The 20,392-nt window shown below is 41.2% G+C and overlaps 1 protein-coding gene across 1 annotated transcript in view; it reads left to right on the top strand.

Moving 5' to 3' along the window:
* MKX (mohawk homeobox) overlaps nt 1–15,889 on the top strand; it is a 59,539-nt gene extending 43,650 nt beyond the window's left edge. The window contains exons 5-6 of the mRNA XM_024116396.3: nt 14,585–14,618; nt 14,724–15,889. Of these exons, the coding sequence (XP_023972164.1) occupies nt 14,585–14,618; nt 14,724–14,910 (221 nt within the window). The 3' untranslated portion in view covers nt 14,911–15,889. The remainder of the gene's footprint in view (nt 1–14,584; nt 14,619–14,723) is intronic.
* The last annotated feature ends 4,503 nt before the right edge of the window (nt 15,890–20,392 follow it).

Here is a 20,392-nt window from a genome sequence, read left to right as displayed (position 1 = left end):
CTTGTCATTTACTCAGTGAGTTGCTTGGGGTGAGACCCATCTGTAATTCGTACAGTATGTCCCCTGCATACGAACCTTCAAGTCGCGAGCTTTCAAAGATGCGAACATGTGTTCACGTGTCCGGTCACGTCAGTTAGTTGTCACGTGCGTGCATCCTCTGCAAGTGGTCGTGCTTTTGCGTACTTCACTGTACAGGACTGTGCAGACCACAGTAGTGCAGTATCTTTATTTCAAGCCCAGGTTGGCTGGAAGGAAGTGTGAAAGCAGCGGTGATGTAGCCAGTACTGCTAAGACGTAGCAGCGGTGATGTAGCGCCTCCTGTTGCTGACGAGCTGCTTCAGCTCCACCGTCTTCCACCTGCCCTCTGTCCTCCAGTCAGTAACCCTTCTGTCCTGTTCCCTCGATGCAGCCCCTGCGTGCCAGCCGCTGTACTGGACTACTGTCCTTTTCAAGGGACTGTACTGTAAGATTAAAAATGTTTTCTTTATTTGTTTGTTTGGTTTTTATGTGTTATTTGTGTGAAAAGTACTATAAACCTATTACAACACAGTACTGTAGAGCCGACTGTGTTAGTTGGGTACCTAGGCTAACTTCGTTGGACTTAATAACAAACGTGCTCTCGGAACAGAACTTTTTCGTGTGTAGGGGACTTACTGTATTTCTAGGGCCTATCACAGTGCCTGACATTTAGAGTGCATTCAGTAAATGTCTGCTGAACCAACCAATGAACCTGTAAAGCAGTAAATGAAGACACCATGGAGAAGAGCCCATTCTATTGCACTTAAAATTAAAAGATTGGGCTTCTAGTACTAGCCCTATTGTTTATTAAGTTTAGCCTCGGACCTGTCAGTCAGCTTTTCTGAGTCTCAGTTGTAAAATGGGGAAAATGCTACAAGTGTGCACAAAAAGGAAATGAGATTAATTGCACATTTATGACTTGCAAAATGCTTGATAAATATTGTCACCACTGTGAATTGTGTTAAGTTGACCTGGACCTTAATTATGCCCCCAAAAGGGGGGGGGGAGGGGAAAATGCTGTGTACAAAGTGTAATTTTCCATTTGATACTCAAAAAATTTGGTTTTTACTTGGATAAGTTCAGCTTCACTGTAGTGTTGTTATCCACTCTCTATGAAAGCACCAGGCATCCAAAGATGGCACAAAAATTCCAAGGGAAATTGAGTATCTCTCCCATTCTGCTGTGCAGCAGGAAGAACTTTTTAATAAATGTTGGTGTCTTGGTGAGACGTCAGGAGTACCGAAATAACCTATATATTCTTGCTCCAATTTAAGGATACCAAGTACAGCTGTTTAGAGTAAAGCAGTGATACAATTAATGTCTTTTAGGTAATGTATGTTTTAAGTAGTTATTTTTTTCCTTGTGGAATTGTATCAGTCAGTGAGCTCTTCATAAAGATTTTTTAATAACAAAGATTAGAGACCTGTCTTTTAAGAACTGGCCATTTCCAAAGCTGTTCCCCGAGATCCAAATGCCATATTCTATCTTGAGTAAAGATCTTCACAATTTAAAACTTTTTCCGAGCAATTAAGAGTAAACACGCTAGCATACCTATATGATTGCGTGGATAACACATGCAAGCTGCCAGTCCAATAACAGCTACGTGTGCCAGCCCCAAAAATGAACAGCGAAAGACCAGTTGCTGACATAATCCTGGAATTTGCCCTGGTATGCTCATCATTTTCACTCGCATCGAAGACTCCATTCTAATGTTTTGCATATTATGGCTACTAAGCAACTTAAGTGACCTTCTCCAAGCCGTTGCAAAACTGAAGTCTCCATAATATGCAGTCTTGCCCTTTGGGGAATTTTCCACACTAGAGTGTCAGAGACATAACATGCCTGCCCATGACCCAGGGGAGACAATCCAAATAAAAAAACTATTTTGAATTGTTGTGTTATTCATTATCTGTTCCATTTCAGGGTAAATCTTCAACATTGCATCCTAGTTTGCTGCCACTACAAAAAGAGTTTGCAATTGTGGAATAATTATAGCTGCTCTTTATTGAGAATTCCTGGCTGCCTGGTGTTTTGCAGTGATTATTACTAATTTCTGCAACAGTCTTCATTGTTCCGTATTTTGTGTCTATTTTACAGATGAGAAAAAAAACGAGACGCAGAGATACTAACTGACTTTCCCCAAACCACATGCTAATAAGCAGCAGTACTGGGATTCAGACCCGAGCTCTCTGGTCCCAGATCTACTCTCTCCCCATTGCACGTTACTGTTGGAGGGGTAAAGTGCGGTGAAGTGAATTCCACCCTTCACAGTTCACACTGATTAGCAGTGAACAGGTGCACTCAATTTCTCAATTCAAGATAAACCAAAAAAAGGCACTAATCCCATTAAAAGCAGCTGTAGGAATTTGAGTAACTAATTGGGTTATTCTCTTTCTGTCTTAAAGACTGCTAACATTAGCATGGAATTTCCATTTGAATAATTTTTCAATTAATCATAAACTGGGACTCCCATTTCTCAAGCAACCTTTTGACAGATGCTTTCAACACTTGCCCCACACAACTCCCATTACCTCCTTTTTCTTTCTCCAGTATAAAAATAATCATCTTTTTTTCGTTTCTGGGCCCACTTTCTGCTTTTCCTAGCCTGCTAATTATTTTTATGATGATGATGATTACTCGTGAATAATTAATTCAGTGCATTTTCATCATTACACATCCTTCATTTCTTTATGCTTCTCCAAGGGGTCCTATAAATCAGCACAAACACAGATTCCTTTGCCTTTCACTATGAAAGAAAGGATTTTTGTGCATCCTTTTGTCCAAATAAGAATCTATTATCTATTATCCAATAAGCTAGCTAATAAAATAACTTTTATTTTTAAATTTTTAAAAATTAATCTCATGATTTTATTATTTTTTTCTAAGAAGATGATTCAATTTTTAAAATTGAAGTATAGTTGATTTACAGTATTTATGTTAGTTTCAGGTGCACAGCATGGTGAGTCAGTATTTGTACAGATTGCACCCCGTTAAAACTTATTACAAGATAATGGCCACATTCCCTGAGCTGTACAATAGACTCTTGTTGCTCATCTATTTTATACACAGCAGTTTCCCCTGCCCCTCCCTCTCCCCACTGGTAACCACTAGTTTGTTCTCTCTGTCTGTGAGTCTGCTTCTGTCTTGCTGTACACATTTGTTTGTTTTATTTTTTAGATTCCACATATAAGTGATATCATTCAGTATTTGTCTCCTACAGTAGGCTGAAAATCAGTTGGATAATATATCCAGTTACTTAGAGTTTGGAAAATAAGAGAAATATAGTTTCTAAAAAGCCCGACCGACCAACTCCTATTCCCATCTTGTGCTGAGGGCTGTGTGATTCAATGCCGCCCGAGGCCTGAATGGAACAATGGCTCACTTCTTCCTGCGTGTTTGTAACGTCCTGTGTTCAGCTCCTGTTGTGGTGGCCTGGGAAGGATGGTTTCTTCTCCCTTGTTCAATGGATGCTTTTAGCTCCCCTGGCTTTGGACCCATGTGCCAACCGTATGCGTAATGAGTGGCTCACTCCTGCTGGCTTTAACTGGGTGTGCATCTAACAGGACAGACCTCTAAAACAACAGAGGATACAGTGAGCAACGCTGTGGCACATCTGTAGTTTCAGGAGCCTTCCCAGCTCTCTAGTTTTTGTGAGTAACTGTTCTGCCCCTTTTGCGCTCCCCTTCTGAGTGTGGAGAGTCACCACTAGGGAGGGGAGAGACCACATGCCTGCGAGAGCTTGGGAATCTTGCAAGGAATTAAGATTTTCCTGGCTGTCATTACCCAAAGAAGGGGCAATTTTTTGTGCTTTCATGATGAAAGTATGTAGTTCACCCTCGAGTGTGAGACCCGGGCTCTTTTGTGTAGCCCTTTGATTCAAAGCGATGCCTGCGATCTTCTTCACAGTGTGCTCATTCATCAACTATTCCTGGCTGTCTGCAGAGAATATTTAAATCACTCTTGAGTATATATAGTATATCCCATCACCAAACCCCAAAGTGTGACTAAGTGGGTCTGGTCGGTCCTACAAATGTAATTTTTGATTCTTTTCTCTTTTTTTGCACAGCTTTATGCTTTTCCCTGTCTCTCTTTTGTTTATTTTAAAATTAGTTTACACAACTGATTGTTAAAATATATGTCTCTCTAAAGTCATCAGGAAGTATGTGAAAGGGTAGAAAAATATCAGGAATTACGGAGGATTGCTTTTAGTCCAAAAATAATACTGGATTCATTGTCCATTTCTCTAAATCAGTCATTTTTAATGATTAAAACAAATATGTTTTCTCTTTTATTTTTGAGGTGTCTTATTTACTTTTAAAACAGGCTATGACATTTACACGACATTATGTATGGCAGCTGCTTGGCATTTAAATATATTTAAGTCATGCGAATATGCCATTCTTCTGCATTTAAATTTCCATGAAATGGCTTTACGAGAACTTTTCTGTATGCTATACTCATTCTTCTTTCTGGTAGTCATCAAGCTCTGGTATTTTTTCTTTTTATCTAAGACCCTAAGAGTGTTTGCTCTCTCTCTCTTTACAGTTTCTTTGCTTCATGTTTAAGTACTGTATTTTTACTATCTTGTGATAGAAACACCCCTGCTGAAGACTGCATTGCTTAAGGCTGTAGTGTGGAGCCTATGTGTCTAATTGGGTCGTCGGTGGCAGGTGGTGGTCCCAGCACAGGAGGGACCCACGTGCTCTGCAGAAAGAAGGGGCTCAGCTCACCCTCCAGCAGACACGCTGAGGGTCGTTCCTAGGTCTCAGCCTGTCCCTGGACCTCTGGGTGGCTTCGAGGTGATGACCATTAGCGCTTCGATCCTCTTCAGCCCTTTGGTCCCAGATGCTCTGCCATCGCTGCTCCTGTTCAAAAGCAAAGCCCCCAGCAGGCCTCGACAGGACCCTGTCACTGCTCGGTTCAGCATCCTGACCACTGAGCTCTACTTCAGTGATTTCGGTCCTGGGGGTGACCACGCTGTTTGCATGGTGGTTCTGTTCTCCTATCCCTGTTCCTCTTTAGAGATCATATAGCTCCAGTTACCTCTCAGGGCTGCTTTAAAAATAACAGATTAAAAATAACCAAAAACTGTTTGTAAACCTCATCACAATGTATAATAACACCACGCTCTGTTCTTTTTGAGGCAGGCCTGAACAAAATATTCTTCTAAGGGCAGCAGAAACTAAGTTTACTTGAGTTTTTAAAAGCTTTTTATCCTACCCTAGAAAGAAAAAAAAATCCACATTAGGTTGAATAATTACTTTTTGATGACCCCCATCTGGATTACTATTTCCCAAAGGAAAATTTAAAAAGATATAAGACTCCCCAAAATAAAAGTCCTCACCGTCACAGCAATATAGAGCTGGGCCTACGTGTTTATTTTCAAAACAGAAAACACAGATCGCATAGCAGTCTGTTATTACCATAGCTGTTCCAGTTAGAAGAATGAGGCTGATCTGATTATTCTGAAGTATTGTGTAATATATTACAATGAAAATCTTGGGTCCCTTTATCCCCAAGTTTGTATTTGTAATGACTCTCCCTGAACTATACATCACAGCATAGCAAAAACTGTAATACCTGGGGAAAGTAATGCAAGTAAACTTTTATTACACCATCCCCCCCCCAAAAAAGGGCATTTTTAAAGTGGTATTATATTCATGTTTAAGCAAAAATAGACAAAAGCATTTTGAACCTAGAGTCACCCATTTCTGAACGGCATTTTCCTAATACAAATGTTATATCTGCTACTGATACGAAGGTAGAATCAGGAACTTGGTTCATTAAACGCAGCCTCGACGGATCCTACTGAGCCATAGGACCCTCGGCACCCCCAAGGGACCTTGGGGTGGCCCCCTCAGCTGGTAAAAGTCGACTGACAGCTTCACTTCACTCAGGGTTGTTGTGACGCCGAAGCCCTTCCTGTGCACCAGGCTCTGTTCCACGAGCTTTACCCTGGGCACCTAATTTAATCCTCACCGCAAGCCCGGGAAGGAGGGGTTACCGTTATCTCCATTTTATAGGTGAACCTGAGATGCAGTGCACATAAATGACTCACCCAACGTCCTGTTCCTAGTGAACCCGCCAACTATTTTCTTATGGCCCTAAGATACATCCTGTGCCTTAGAGAAATTATTGTACAAAAAGGTGGGTTTGATCTATGAAATGTTTTTGTTTTCTCCCCAAATAGATCAACTTGTTAGGTGAAAGCAACATATCCCCTACTCTCTTCTAGAAATTTCTTGTATCCTACATTTAGGTGATAGCAGGGAAATAGGATCTATATGCCACTGGAATTTAATGAATGGTTTGGGGTGTAGATTCCTAGTGATTATCTGGTCTTCTCTTGGTCAGACTGGGTCATCAGGAGACTTCTAGACTAGGGACACTCGGACCCATAGCCACAGCCCAGGCCTGCAAGGCCTTCTTCCTCATCTTTCCGCCTCTCCCTGCTTTTCAGCTTCTCCCACCTTCAACACCAACAACAAAAATCTTCCCAATTTTCATTTGAAAGTCCTTCCCCACCCTAGTTTAGACTTTAAATGACTGTTTCTGAAATTAAAAGCAGAAAATCACAGAACCTTTAAATGTAGAAATGTGTGAACATAGAACACTGACATGCCAAGTATAATTTTAACATTTTAAGTGTATTAGGAGCATCAAAATGTATTTGAAATGTAGGAGAAGGACTGGTAATACTGTTCATCTTATGTCTAAAATATGCTTCTCTTCTATTAACAAGCACAGCAGACGAACTGTGAGGAGAGAGCTGTCACTTGCACCTCTTCTGAAAGATCCAAGGGGTCGGCGAACGTCGCCGCTCTTGTTGTGTCATCTCTGGTGTTAATGCATTCAGACAGGTTTAACAGCAAGATCTCCTAGTCTGAAGTGTCATTTCTGGTAATTTAAGGAATTTGAAAAGCATGGCCATAATGTGAGCCAACTCAAAGCTACACTTCAGTTCGTATATCAAAGCAAAAGTACTTTTTGATGATTTTTCAGAGATACTGAAGAGCTTGAAAATACATGGATGGAGCCAGACTTTCCAGCCAGTTTCTAGATTATAGCAAATGCACATTTTTCCATTTAAAAGGCTTTTTTTTTGCTGAAGAAAGTCGTATTAGTACGTTGTAACCTAACACTATTCAGCTACATATTTATTAAACATCAACCTCCTAGAACTGTGGTGTGGCAGCTATTATGTAGCCCTTGTGCTATTGCAGAACTTAGAGGATGAATGTCAGTGTTGGAACATTGGGACAAAATTAAAGTTTAGCTAAGAGAGTAAGACCACCCTGTTTTCAGAACTAGTAGCCCAACTTGCATGTAGAAGGGAGCACTTTTATAAACAATTAATGCTCCTTGCAACATACAGGCACACACAGAAGTTATTCATGTAGAGTTAGGAAGTCATTTTCTGAGACTTTGGCTAGAAACCTAGCTTGCGTGGATGAAACATTTGGGGTAACATCTCCAATATTCCCCTTGAGAAAATGAAGTAACGCAATCCATTAGACACTTAAAGTTAGTAGATATTCTTTAATGTGGCTCCAGTGTTCTTTGTCTTGGCATGTTATAGTACTCTGGCACAAAATAGCATCAGAAAAGCCATTTTATCTTTGAAGATGATAGATTCTGCACAATTAATGCATTAATCTGAGCTCATGGGCTTTGGCCAGAGTTAAAATATTTCATCCTTACATAATGGTTTTCATATTAAATCTCTGAACAATACTATTTTTTTTCTGATGACTACATTCAGCCCCATATTCTAGATGTAAAACATACAGTGAGAGGAGAGGTTAAGTTTTAGAAATTTTTACAAGGATTTCTCTAGTTCTTGGTATACATGCTTAAGCTTTCTTCTGAGTGTTTTAGAAAACCTGAAATCCTCATAACCTGAGTCTAGTGCAATTAGCCCTGCTTTCTAGGTGAGACAGTCGGCGCACAGAGTAACTTAGCATCGAGGACCTTTAATATCGTTAGTGGAAAAGATGGAAGGTGGAGTTGGGACATTCTAATTGGGTGGCCCTCTGCTTACTTGAAAAGTCACGTTCACGTTACAGGTCCCACTTCCTGTGCCTTTAGTTCTCCAGTCCAGGCTGATGAGGTCAGAATAACTGTGCGTTTTACCAGAACAGACGTTCAGCTGGGAATTAAGAAGGAGCCACCAGCCTCAAGGTTTTTCCTCTGCATAATCAGAAAAGCCGTAGGAAGGCTCTGCAGCTCCCTAACTGACAGGGAGCCCATCGGCACTTAGAGGTTTCGCCGCGGTCATGGGTGCTCCCGGAACAATAAAGATGTTCTGCTGTTGTTAATGGAACTATAACCTATCCTGAAAGCTTTGAGATGTCAGCTACCCCAGTCTTCACTATTGGTCCAGAATAGAGGGGTGTGGTTTCTAACTTTTTTATTTTCTGGGAGGAGATAGAGAGGAGGATGCATTGACAGAAAGGCAGCTGAAGGTGGGGACCCCGCGGATCCAGGACATCTGGGCACTATTAGCTATAGTGAGAGGCCAGCCCACGTGAGAGGTGGCAGGAAGGAAAAGAATCTTTCTCCAGATGGTGGGAGTCATGGCTGGAGGAAACACTGGCTTAATTTTTGGAGAAGATTTTCTTTAAACTCTGAAATAATTTTGGAAGCCACTCATTCTTTAAGGCCTCAGGATAAATAATTTAGTATATCGCAAAGGGAAAAGAAATACCAGCTCCATCCATGAAGATGAGGCGGGTTTCATTTTATAATTTTCACTATTCCGAAAGGCTCCACTAATCCTTCCATGAGGAATAGCCTTGATAGTCAGCAAGTCTTGGTGCAGTCTCTTCCTGCCATGCTGAAGCTTTAAAGCGCAGCTCACCTTCAGTCCACGGCACTGGAAGAAGCAGTTTAATCATCAACAGATAAGTGTTACAGGTGGTTGGGTAGGTTTTCTTCCTTCCTTTTTGAGCAAAATCACTTGGGATGATTTAGCTTTACTTATTCAAAAGCTCTAACTACCCCAAAGAGAGGATAACCACAAACATTTCCCCTACAGTGATGCGGCAACAGCTGTCTAGCAGTTACTTCGCAGTAATGCAGTCCTGGCGGTGCAGGAGTGATTTTAGGGATCTCACATCTATATTAAAATGCCTCTCTCATTTAAAGTCTGAGGGTGAGCTCAGTGGAGATTTAAATTTCCTATTCTGTGATTTGGACTGACTTTTTGATGTTACAGATTAAATAATAAGGAGGAAAAAAAGTCATTTTTTGGTATCTCTGTGGTCTAAAATACTAGCAAAAGGTATAGAAAAGGTGTTTAATAGGTTTTTAATAGGCTTTCTATGTAAATAATGCATTAGACCTCGCCATGGTCTTTGAAGGTGGCTTTATCAACTGAGATTGCTTAAATGATGAAATGCCAGTAATTGTTGTTTTAAAGATAACCCCTTCTTGTAACATTTAAGACTCTCTAAATTCAAGTTTAAACTGGGTGAAGCTGGATTTTGAATTCTTTCAAGCCGTTTCTTTTTCACAGGCGAAAAAACAAGAAACAAAAAAACAAAACCAAAAAAAAACATTGCCACATCAGGGGAAGCCAAATGACAGATTATTATCTTATTTGTTAACAAAAGGGTAAGGAAGAAGTAGAAGTTCAGTGAAAAAGCAAGTTTTAAAACGCATACAGGGACTTCCCTGGTGGTCCAGTGGTTAAGACTTCGCCTTGCAATGCAGGGGATGCGGGTTTGATCCCTGGTGGCGGAGCTGAGATCCCACAGGCCTCGCAGCCAAAAAACCAAAACATAAAACAGAAGCAATATTGTAACAAATTCAATAAAGACTTTAAAAATGGTCCACATCAAAAAAAATCTTAAAACACGTACAAAATGACTCCTTTTTAAAAAATGTATATAAACTTGCTTTGGGAGTCGATACATCCAAATATTAATTTGAGTTATCCATCAATGCCCTCTATTTTCTCTTTTACACTTCTTCCTGGATTTTCTGCAGCGAACCTGCATGCCTTTCTTATTAGAGAACAACAACAAATGCTATTTTTAAAAGTAAAGAAATGTCCAGCCGCGGTGGAACCAGTCTGTAGGGGTGTGTGAGCCCAGCCCAGATCCAGTGTGTGGGGAAGTAGAGACAGGGTCGATGCTGTCTGGTGTGAGTTCCTGCAAATCTGGAGCGATTGGTATTTCAGAATCTTCAGTGAGGCTTTATATCTACCCGACTCACCAGAGTCTCCTGCTTTATCTCAGTCGTTCCAAGTATGTAAATAGCTCCAGAAACTGGTCTTGTGCGCCAGGGTCTCTCGGGACCCCTGAGGCCAGAAACACTGAAGCCGGGCTGTGCACATCTGCTCTCTCCAGCAGCGGCTCCAAAACCGACCAAGTGTGAGAAGGCACATTTGTCAAGCGTCTGGAGCTCTCTTTCCATTTTAATTTAGGGAAACATATATGATTTTTAGACTATTTAATTAAAAATACTTGTTTTCTTAATCTTAATTTTATTTACCTTTCAGTGGTGTGAGTAGTATTTTGTGGAACATTTTAAAACAGGACTTACTGATTAAATTTGAAAAAAAATCTCAGTGCAAAAGATGTGGCCATATTTTTGTCTCATTTTATGACTAGAATTATTACCTCAGGAATATATATCAGAATGAATATTTCTAAACTGCATTTCTCAAACTTGAATGGACACTTTGCCCACAGGGCTTTGTGACTGCACATCTCGAGTTGCAGTAGAACTGAATTTTCTTTATAATTGTTTCTCTACTTAACTTTATAAGGAAACACATGTCCAAACTGAGGATAGCCCCATTTTAAGTTTCAACATGGTTTGGGTTTTACAGCATCCAAGATTTTCCTAACGACGCATCTCTTTTTTTCATTCCTTTTCTTTTTTGGTCTTAAAACACGCTCTTTTGGCTGGTTCAGTAAGTTGTTCCTGCCAACCAGTTGCTTTTATGATAATTGACAGCGTAGCTGATTTTTGGAACCTTGGGATCTAAAAAGGCATTTTAGCTCAGACGTGGGACCGGCAGAGCCAAGCTACTTGCAGAGTGAGAGACGCAGCTGAGCTGGCCTCGGACCCGGGTCTGTGCCTGGGCAGTGACGGCGGGCGGGCGTCTGCTCAGACCCCTTCCTGCTCCTGTCACGTCCTCTCTTGAGCTACTGGGCGCCGCTTCTGCAGGGGGCTGGTGAGAGACCTCCTGTCTGCTGAAGTGGCATCAAGTGGTGGTCCAGAAACCCACCGCTGCTTAAATACTGACGACTGGCCGAAGAGACACAGAATACTTGAGCCAGATAAGTGCCGGTGAGTTTATACTTCAAAGGAAAAGAGCACATGAAACAGAACATTTCACATTTAGCACATTTAATAGAATGAGCGGATGGTAAATTGTCTGAGTCCCCCTCAAACGACCTCCGTTCTCTAAAGCCGCAGGGGCATCTCCCCAGATTTCATCTCAGCATCAGGAATAGAAAACAGTCTCCCTAGATTGCCAGATGCTTATAGTCCTTTGCTTTCCTACAAAAGTAGAAATGTTTCAGAGTAAAAGGGCCCCTGTCTGCTGTCTTCCTCCTGCTGGCGCTTCTGGGGACCGCCGCTCTGCAGGAGGTGGCGCTCGGATGCTCGGAACCCCAGCGACGCGGGCAGCTCGCCAGCAGCAGGAGAAGCACGCCCTTCCAGCACCAATTTATGTTTTGCGCCAGAACCACCCTCGGCACGGAGACGCCCCCAAAGCAGCTTTTGACCCCCCCAGTAGTCAGCTTTTGCTTGTTGGTTTGAAATCTTTGACATCGAACTTTGTTACATGCTGTTTTAACATTTACTACTGATAGAGAAGCAAAGTGTGTCTTCTCTTCATTCCTTTTTATGAAGCCTTTTCTTCTGTTGCTGGGAAAGGAACCTGAATCCATACCAAATGACATTGAACTAAGTGCCCTCTCTGCCTTAGAAAGAAATTACGGGATTCATCTTTGCTGCGAGGACATTGTTGAAATTCGTGAAACTAATTAAGAATACCCAAATGGGGATCGGGGTATCTGTGTTTACACTTCAAAGTATCTTCACAGGCACCGAACTGTAAAACACATACACCCCAAGAGTAAGCTGAGTGTTGTAATTTCGCGGTTGGCCGTAGTAAACTTGTTTCTTGGTGGCAGGATTCTGGCAGGCTGCGGGGATGCAGAGCATCCTCGTTCACACTTCACCTCAAACAAGCTCTCGTGGACCTTCCCAGGGACCTACGTGTCCTCCTTCCACCTACAGAGTTGGCAGCCGCAGGCTTCCTTCCTGTCGTCTGCACTCTGTTGACCATCCAGGTGGGGAATTGGATGCTGGTCCCCTGTGTACATGCGAGACAGCTTCGTTCGTAAGCCAGAGCATCAGTTACACGGTCTTTTCTAAATTATGTTTTGTTATTTCCCTAATGTTATTTAACCTTCATGGAACTTATTCTGCTTTTGCCAAGTCTTTCCATTGGATAAATATCTCCATAACCTATTGCTTCACTTTGGCAACAGAATTGTTGCAATTTGTGGGCAAAATTGAGCAAAGGCCTAACTCGTTTTTTTTCCTCTCTGTAAAATGTCCAATGTTGTTAGCTTTTCTTGTCCTAAACAAAGGCACTGCCTTATTCTCTGTTCTGGTAGTGCCTTGTATCTGTCATTATTGAGCAAAGATTTGCAGTTAATAGCACCAAACAGAGAAAGACTTGACAGACAGCAGACACTAATGCTGAACAAGCTAAGACACAAAGTGCTTGGAAGTGTGCCCACACATAGGACGTGATCTGTAAACTAGGATTGTGAGGTTTCTGTGAATTCAAAGTTGTCATTCTTTTTCTTCTGTTTACATAAGCAATATTATAATTCCAAACTTATCAAGCAGCAGAGGTGTAGCTAACCATCCAGGCCTACCTCGTAGGGGCCAAAAGATCCAGAGGCTAACAGGGCTCCAGAGGGTGACCAACTACTCAGGAATCCAGTTATTCTTCCAAAGATCCCTAAAACGAAAGGAGACCAAAGGGACTAACATTGATTGTTCCATCTGGGGCCAGACACACTTAATCTCATTTACTTTTTCGTAACAACCTTGCCATTTATTCACTACACGCTTTTGTTGTGTTTGCTCGTCTTCTTTTTCGGCGGGGTAGGTAGGGTGGCCCTGAGTGAAAGGCTGTGCAAAGAGCTCACAGTGACCGTTACTATCTCCCGGTCTACGCTGCCTGGCCTGACTCAGGATGTGTTAACAGCTTTCCCTGATTCTTTTCATCCATTGAGGGCATCAAGGTTTAGCTGCCTTGTCGACATGGTCATGTCCCTGTGAAGAGTCGCCCTGGTTGGACTGTATTGTGATCATGTCCCTGATCTCCCCCCGCCCCGGGTCTCTCCGAGTTCCACGACTCTCTGGGAGCCCAGGGCTGGAGGTTAGGCTGCACCGCGGCAAACTAGCTTTGAGCACTGCCGGGGAGTTAGGGGAGGAGAACGAAGGGAGAGAACTGAGGGCAGGGAAAGCCAGTTTTCCAGAGGCCGTGGAGCTCAAAGATGCTGTGAGCAAACTCCCTGTTCCTCGTGCTTCTCGTGTGGGGTGCAGGGCTTCGTTCTGTAGGTTCTCGATGGTGTTTGTCGCTGGTGGTGGTGGTGCTGGTGGCGGAGGTTTAACCGCTGTATTTCTGGCGTCTCTAAGGCTGCTGGGAGCTCCAGCCCCACTCTGTTCTAACCTCCCGTGCCATGCTGCTGCCCCTCTTTACCCTCTGGAATCTCTCCCTCCAGCATGTCTATTTTTGTGTTCCTGATACCTTGTTCTTTTGACCAGAGGAGCTCCCCCAGAGAGGTTTAATCTGGATCAAGAACCCATTTCGTCTTCCTTTATAAGGTGCGGTTTTGATAGACATTCGTGCTCTGAGTGAAGCAGCAAGCCTGACTTTCATGTCCTGCAGGATGAGGGGTCCGTGTGGAGCTCACAGACCAGTGCCTGCTTATTCCAATCCGCCAGGAATCCTGCGTTGCTGTCAGCACTGGGTCTGTTATTCATCGGCTAACTCGCCAGAGGGGACTATCTGCCAGTCCTTCTTCTGAGATGAAGGTTTGATTTCCATGAAATCATAGACTGCCGAGGCACAGGCACCCTGAAGATCATCTAGGAACCCCTTTATTTTATAGTTCAGGAAGCTGTACCCCAGACCTCATGCGGCATCACGATCTGCCCAAAGGCACACGGCCGGCGAGTGGTGGGGTGAGACCAGAATCTGCCCCGGGACAGTCGGCACTCTTTCCCTGTGCCGTCGCCCTTCTCACCAAAGTGCCCAATCAGTGTCTCAGAACAAATTGACCTCAGATGTTTGTATGTTTATGAGAGCCGCTTTTTATTCTTTATTACCTATTCTCATCTTATTCCTGCTTCTTTGCAAAGAGATTTTTTTTCACATCTTCTTTGTAAAAAAAAAAAAAAAGTGTAATCAATTTTCAACATGTTTCCTGACGAACTTTCGTTCCTCGTAATTAATGATGAAAGGCCTGAGATTTAAAAAGATAGCAAAAATGGAAAGTAATCAAATTTTTGCTTTTCTTTACAGACACTCTGGAAAATAGATCCAATAAGGGTGACAGGTGAGCGGTATGTTTTTATTTGCCATTTGTGCTTTTCAGTGATGGTCTTCTCTACGTACGCTGCAGTGAGTTTGATCATTTTCTTTCTGTTCTGCCTAAATCTAGTGCAGCTAATAGAAAGGGACCGAGCAAGGACGACACGTACTGGAAGGAGATCAATGCAGCCATGGCCTTAACAAATCTCGCACAGGGAAAAGACAAGCTGCAGGGGACCACCAGCTGCATTATCCAGAAGTCGTCCCACATTGCTGAAGTGAAGACAGTCAAAGTGCCCCTGGTTCAGCAGTTTTAAGAGTTTGTCACTTTTCAGATCGGTGGCTGTTCTTCGCATCAGTGTTTTTTCATAAACCCTCATCCTAGCAGCTGGAGCAGGAGTGAAAATGACTCCTTTTCAAACCTCTTCTTATTTTTAATCGTCCTAAATATATCACTTAGTTGCTTCTATAAAAGACGTATAAATTATAAGACCTCACTTTAATCAAAAATATTAACTTATTTTATGTTACTCCAAGTATGCATAAAATGTCTGCATTGCTATTACAGTAAGTGCCTTGCTTTCCCGAAAATAAGCTGCAACGTGGGCATAGTAGAGCAGCTGTGCCTCAAAATGACAACACCACAATGCTCATTAGACTGTGCGTGCCATTCCAGATGGACCTACCCACGCCAGGACTGAAACCATAATTGCTGAAAGCCCTTGCAATGTATTCACTAATTCACATGTTAAAACCTGGAAATCTGTTCGGCCCAAATGAAATGTTCCTTTAAAAAAAAAAATTCTTAAGTATTTAAAATTGTTCAGTGTGCTTTGCAGAGGGACAGTGAGAATTTTATGCATGTATCTTGCCTGCATATCTGGTTGGTTACAAACTTCCAAAATAAAAGGTTCGGGGATCACATAATGTGTACATTCAAGAAAAATGGCAATGAATGTGATCAGAAAAAAAGTTTTTAAGCACCGCTGGAAGACACCACAGTGCTCTTCAGAATTGATTTGGATTTTCTTTTTCTCAAGTTTTGCCGAAGTTTTCAAAAAGTTTATTATCTAAATAACTCGAAATGTTCCCGTATAAAACTAAAACTATAGTTTAGGTTTAAAACATAATCCTGTTTGCATTAGAGTTCAGTGTTTTTTGTAATGGAAACTGATTTTCATATGGAATAGCTAAAAACCTCTTATTTGGTCCATTTCAAATTACAGTTGCTGATGGACAACTTATACTGCATTGAGAACAAGGTAATAAAAGAAATGTATCTCGATGTGAATATACATATACACACAAAATTGATTTTTAAATTGAAAACATATGGGAAACAAAACATTCTCTGAATTTTGCCAAATAGGACGTTAAGGTGAAATCATGTATTAAAAGAAAGAACATTTTGTGTCTAAATTAGACTATCATGGAGTGAGAATAATCAATATCAAGAAAGCTCTTTTTCAATCAAACGTTAATATTCTAATCAGCTTGGGGAGGCTTGAAGTTTGAATAAACAGTAGGGATGCCAAATATAACAGAATATTTGTGCTCAGAGAAGTAAAAAGGATCTGTCTCTTTTACGGTGGGATGTTTTTTCTGAGTATGTAACCTATTTTATAATTTTTTTTTAAAACTGGAAAGCGTTTTTGTGAGTGTGAATGACAGCCAACAGTGCAGCCACGTGGTGACATTTTTCTTTATTTTGCAAAATGCTTTTAAAACCAGAGGCTGCTCTAGTTGATATATGGACAGTATCAGTCTTGATATACATTGTAGGGACACTTTTTCATGTAACATAACATTTGGGGATTGGGTTTATTTAGTGTAATGAAAATAATTTGATATTAAAGTATTTTGTACATATATATATTTTTACTTTGTTTTCTAAATTGCTGTTTGCAGTAAGAGTAAGTGCAAAGCAAGATATGTAAGTTATGACTGTATGATCAGATGAAGTATGAGTTCTTCTGGTTTACAAGATCCTTAAATAGTTACAGATCCATGATAAAACTTTGGAATCTTTATAAAACAATTTTTCGAAAATGTGATCATGTCAGTGAAAACTAAGGACAAGTACTTCACTCTTTTTCATACTATTATAAGTTATTCTGGTATTAAATATTTTAATAAAATTGTTTTTGTTTTTACATATTTCAGTTAGATGAATGGATGCTGGTTGTTTTTTTATTTGAATTAGTCATAATTCATTTTTACCATCTTTTCAAAAAGAATCAACAAATTTGTTCTATGTTATAAACCATGGATGACAAGCCAGTATAGGACAGCTCTTCACATGATTTTTTTAAAATACCAAAGCTTGGAGTCTGGCCTATAAATACATCAAGGCGAGTTGATAATTAGCACATCCTGGCATAATAGCTCCAATTGCAATTACTTTTACTTTATTTTTTCTTTTGCTGCTTTCACATTTTCTGGAAATCAAAGTCCCCCCAATCCTTTAAAAGCATCTTCAACAATGCTGAGTCAGCTGCTGAGACTCTAACTCATAATTTATGTTGTAGAGAAATAGAATTACCTCTATTCTTTGTTTTGCCATATGTAATCATTTTAATAAATTTAATAACTGCCAGGAGTTCTTGACAGATTTAAAATAAAAGTTAATTTCTAGACCTCAATGATCATATGAATTTTGTTTTCCTTTGAGAGTTGACCAGGTGGAGAGAGCAGCAGAACAGAAGAGTCCATTATATGCCGTAATTCTCCTTAGGTTGGTCAGGGGTATGATATCGGGGCACTGCATTTGTATTAGGGTTGAATTTCATCACCTTAGGCCACCAACCCACCCTTGAAGAGCCGAGGAAAAGTATGATGCTAACTGTTAAAATACATAACTTTAGAATGAACATTTTCATTAAAAACCTCCTTCCAGTAGCTAATACAATACGCATTATCACTGGGTGCTGTGCACTGGCGAGAACCTTGGCTTTGAGGCTGAACAGATGTACGTTTGCATCTCAGCTCTGCCACTCACCACTGTCGGGTCCAGACTCAGTCACTCTCAGCCTCAGCTTCTTCATCTGCAAAGTGAGAGTAATGAGTTATACCCTGTAGACTTTGCTGCAGGGTTCAGAGATAATATACAATATATAAAGTGCCTACCACAGTGCTTGGCATTTAATAGGTGCTCGATAAATGGAAGGTATTATCACATAATTTTAATTCCCTTATATAGGGTTTATGTGCAAGAAAGTAGAAATATAAATGGAATATGAGATGTGGGTAGTTTAATAAAGAGCCTTGAGAAATGAAAGACTGCAGTGAAATGGTAAAAGTTGGTATCAGAATTAGAACTTCAAGAAAGATCATTTATTGTCATTAGTTTGAAATTCCTGGAGAAAAGCTTAAAGTAGAACGAAGTTAGGGAAGAACAGACATGCCCATAGAAAACGCAGCATGTGCAGTGCCTTCATTCCGAACAGCAAGAATTGCTTTCCCCTCTATTTGTCCTGCTTGATCCTCTTCAAGATGACTAAGAACTCAAGCTGCTGTCTGTACTCTCTGCCTGCTCCAAGTAGCAATGTTTAGCAAACAGTGGCAACAGCCATGGTCTGCTTTTAAACTCATCCAGCTCAAAGGCATAACATCATGCAAATAAACACAGAAAATAAGAGCAAGCTGCGCAGACTCTTCCGTCTGGGGCCGCTTGGGTCGACCATGCCTTGGAAGGCAGTGTGGGGTGGTGATAGAACTTGGGCCCGCGCAACCTGGCTTTGCCTCTTCACTTCTGAGTGACTTTGGGGAATAAGCATAAGCCTTCTGTACCCAGTGTTTGCATCTATAAAATTTGATCTATGAAATTTACCTACTCCAAAAGTCTGTTACGAGGATTAAGTAAGACAGTGGATAGAAAAGTGCTTTGCAAACTGCATGGTACTGTACAAATGTTAACGATTATTAATGAGTTCCAGATGACTCTGAAAGGCCTAATATCCCATAATTTTTAGCAGAATGTGGTTTCCGTGAAGCATATAGGACCCCTAGATTTTGCAAAGACTTGTTATGTTCCACCATCTTTGGGCCTTCTTGAGTACAGAGTCTTTTGGTCCTGTGCTTCTTTATTACAGTTATGATCAGAATTAGGTCATTGATTGTCACACTGCAGGGATAGAGTCCTGACTTCACCGCTTCCTAGCTTTGAGACCCGTCCTAGAGATGAACTAAAAATTTGGTTTGGGAGGTGTGTGCATTGGCCATAATAAACTTTTTTTTAAGGTGAGAAAAACGGATTTCTGAGTTTGGAAAAACAAGCTGATGTGTTGTTACATGTTTACACAAATGACTCCATGGAAATTCATCACATGTAAAGATTGTCTCAATAAGTCTTCTGGGGCTTCCCTGGTGGCGCAGTGGTTGCGCGTCCGCCTGCCGATGCAGGGGAACCGGGTTCGCGCCCCGGTATGGGAGGATCCCACATGCCGCGGAGCGGCTGGGCCCGTGAGCCATGGCCGCTGAGCCTGCGCGTCCGGAGCCTGTGCTCCGCAACGGGAGTGGCCACAACAGAGGTGGGCCCGTGGGCCATGGCCGCTGAGCCTGCGCGTCCGGAGCCTGTGCTCCGCAACGGGAGAGGTCACAGCAGAGAAAGGCCCGCATACCACAAAAAAAAAAAAAAAAAAAAAAAAAAAAAAAGTCTTCTGAAACAAATCTCAGCCCAAATTTCCAGTTTCTGGAAACTCGATCTGCAGTGAGCCTGATTCATGACTTCTAAACAAAAATTTTTAATTCATGTTTTAAAACATTATAAATGTAGCTTGTGCTAGTTGTAGAGACATTGAAGCAGTATAGAGGGACACAAGATAAAAAGCCCCATGCCCTATCTCTCCACGATCCCAATCCCACATCCCAAAGATAACCATGGTTCACAACGTCTTGTGTATGCTTCCAGAAACTCTGTGTACATACAACCTTGTGCTTTTTCATCTTGTACTTGGTACTATATTCCTACTGCTTTGCAACATTTTTTACACTCCATCCTGTGTGTGTATACATACATATACAGTATATATACACATATACTATATGTAGCTTTCCTTATTTTAAATGAATGCGTAGGATTTTGGTTTCAGGTTATTAAATTTATCCAACAAATACCCCTATGGACTTAAGAGTTATTTCCAATTTTTAGTTATTATAAACTAGTGCTATTCAAAGTGCTGTTTCACATCGAGATAAGGAGCTTTCATCAAAATACAAATCAATATACTGTTTTCTTAATCAAGAAATTCTTTCTATGAAAAAAGATTGTCACCTGAACTCACAGTGCTCTTAGAAGGGTAGTTGACTTACATTCTGGCCCCTGATCTCCCAGCAGACGAATAACAAGCCATCTGTAGATTATCATTGCTGTGCAGAACATGTTTCAGTAGCACTGTTATAAATACTGATGCAGTGAACCTTCTTGTGTGTATATGTCTTCAGCCACTTATATGTCTGTGGAAGTAATGTGTCGAATGATAGGTACGTTAAACATTTTGATAGATGTTGACAAATTACCATTTTAAAATTTTACCATTTTACACTTCTAACAGTAGGGTGTGAGTGTCTTTTCTTCCAATTGGTCAAAACACTGAATATTACTAAACTTTTCAATACTTGACAATGTGGTAAGTAAAAAATGATATCTCAGCGTTGTTTTAAATTATACTTTTTTTTTTTTTTTTTTTTTTTTTTTTTGCGGTACGCGGGCCTCTCACTGTTGTGGCCTCTCCCGTTGCGGAGCACAGGCTCCGGACGCGCAGGCTCAGCGGCCATGGCTCACGGGCCCAGCCGCCCCGC

Source organism: Physeter macrocephalus, chromosome 11, assembly GCF_002837175.3.
Source record: "Physeter macrocephalus isolate SW-GA chromosome 11, ASM283717v5, whole genome shotgun sequence".
Taxonomy (NCBI): domain Eukaryota; kingdom Metazoa; phylum Chordata; class Mammalia; order Artiodactyla; family Physeteridae; genus Physeter; species Physeter macrocephalus.
Note: the sequence above shows the minus strand (reverse complement) of the source record. Positions and strands in the feature narration are given on the sequence as shown.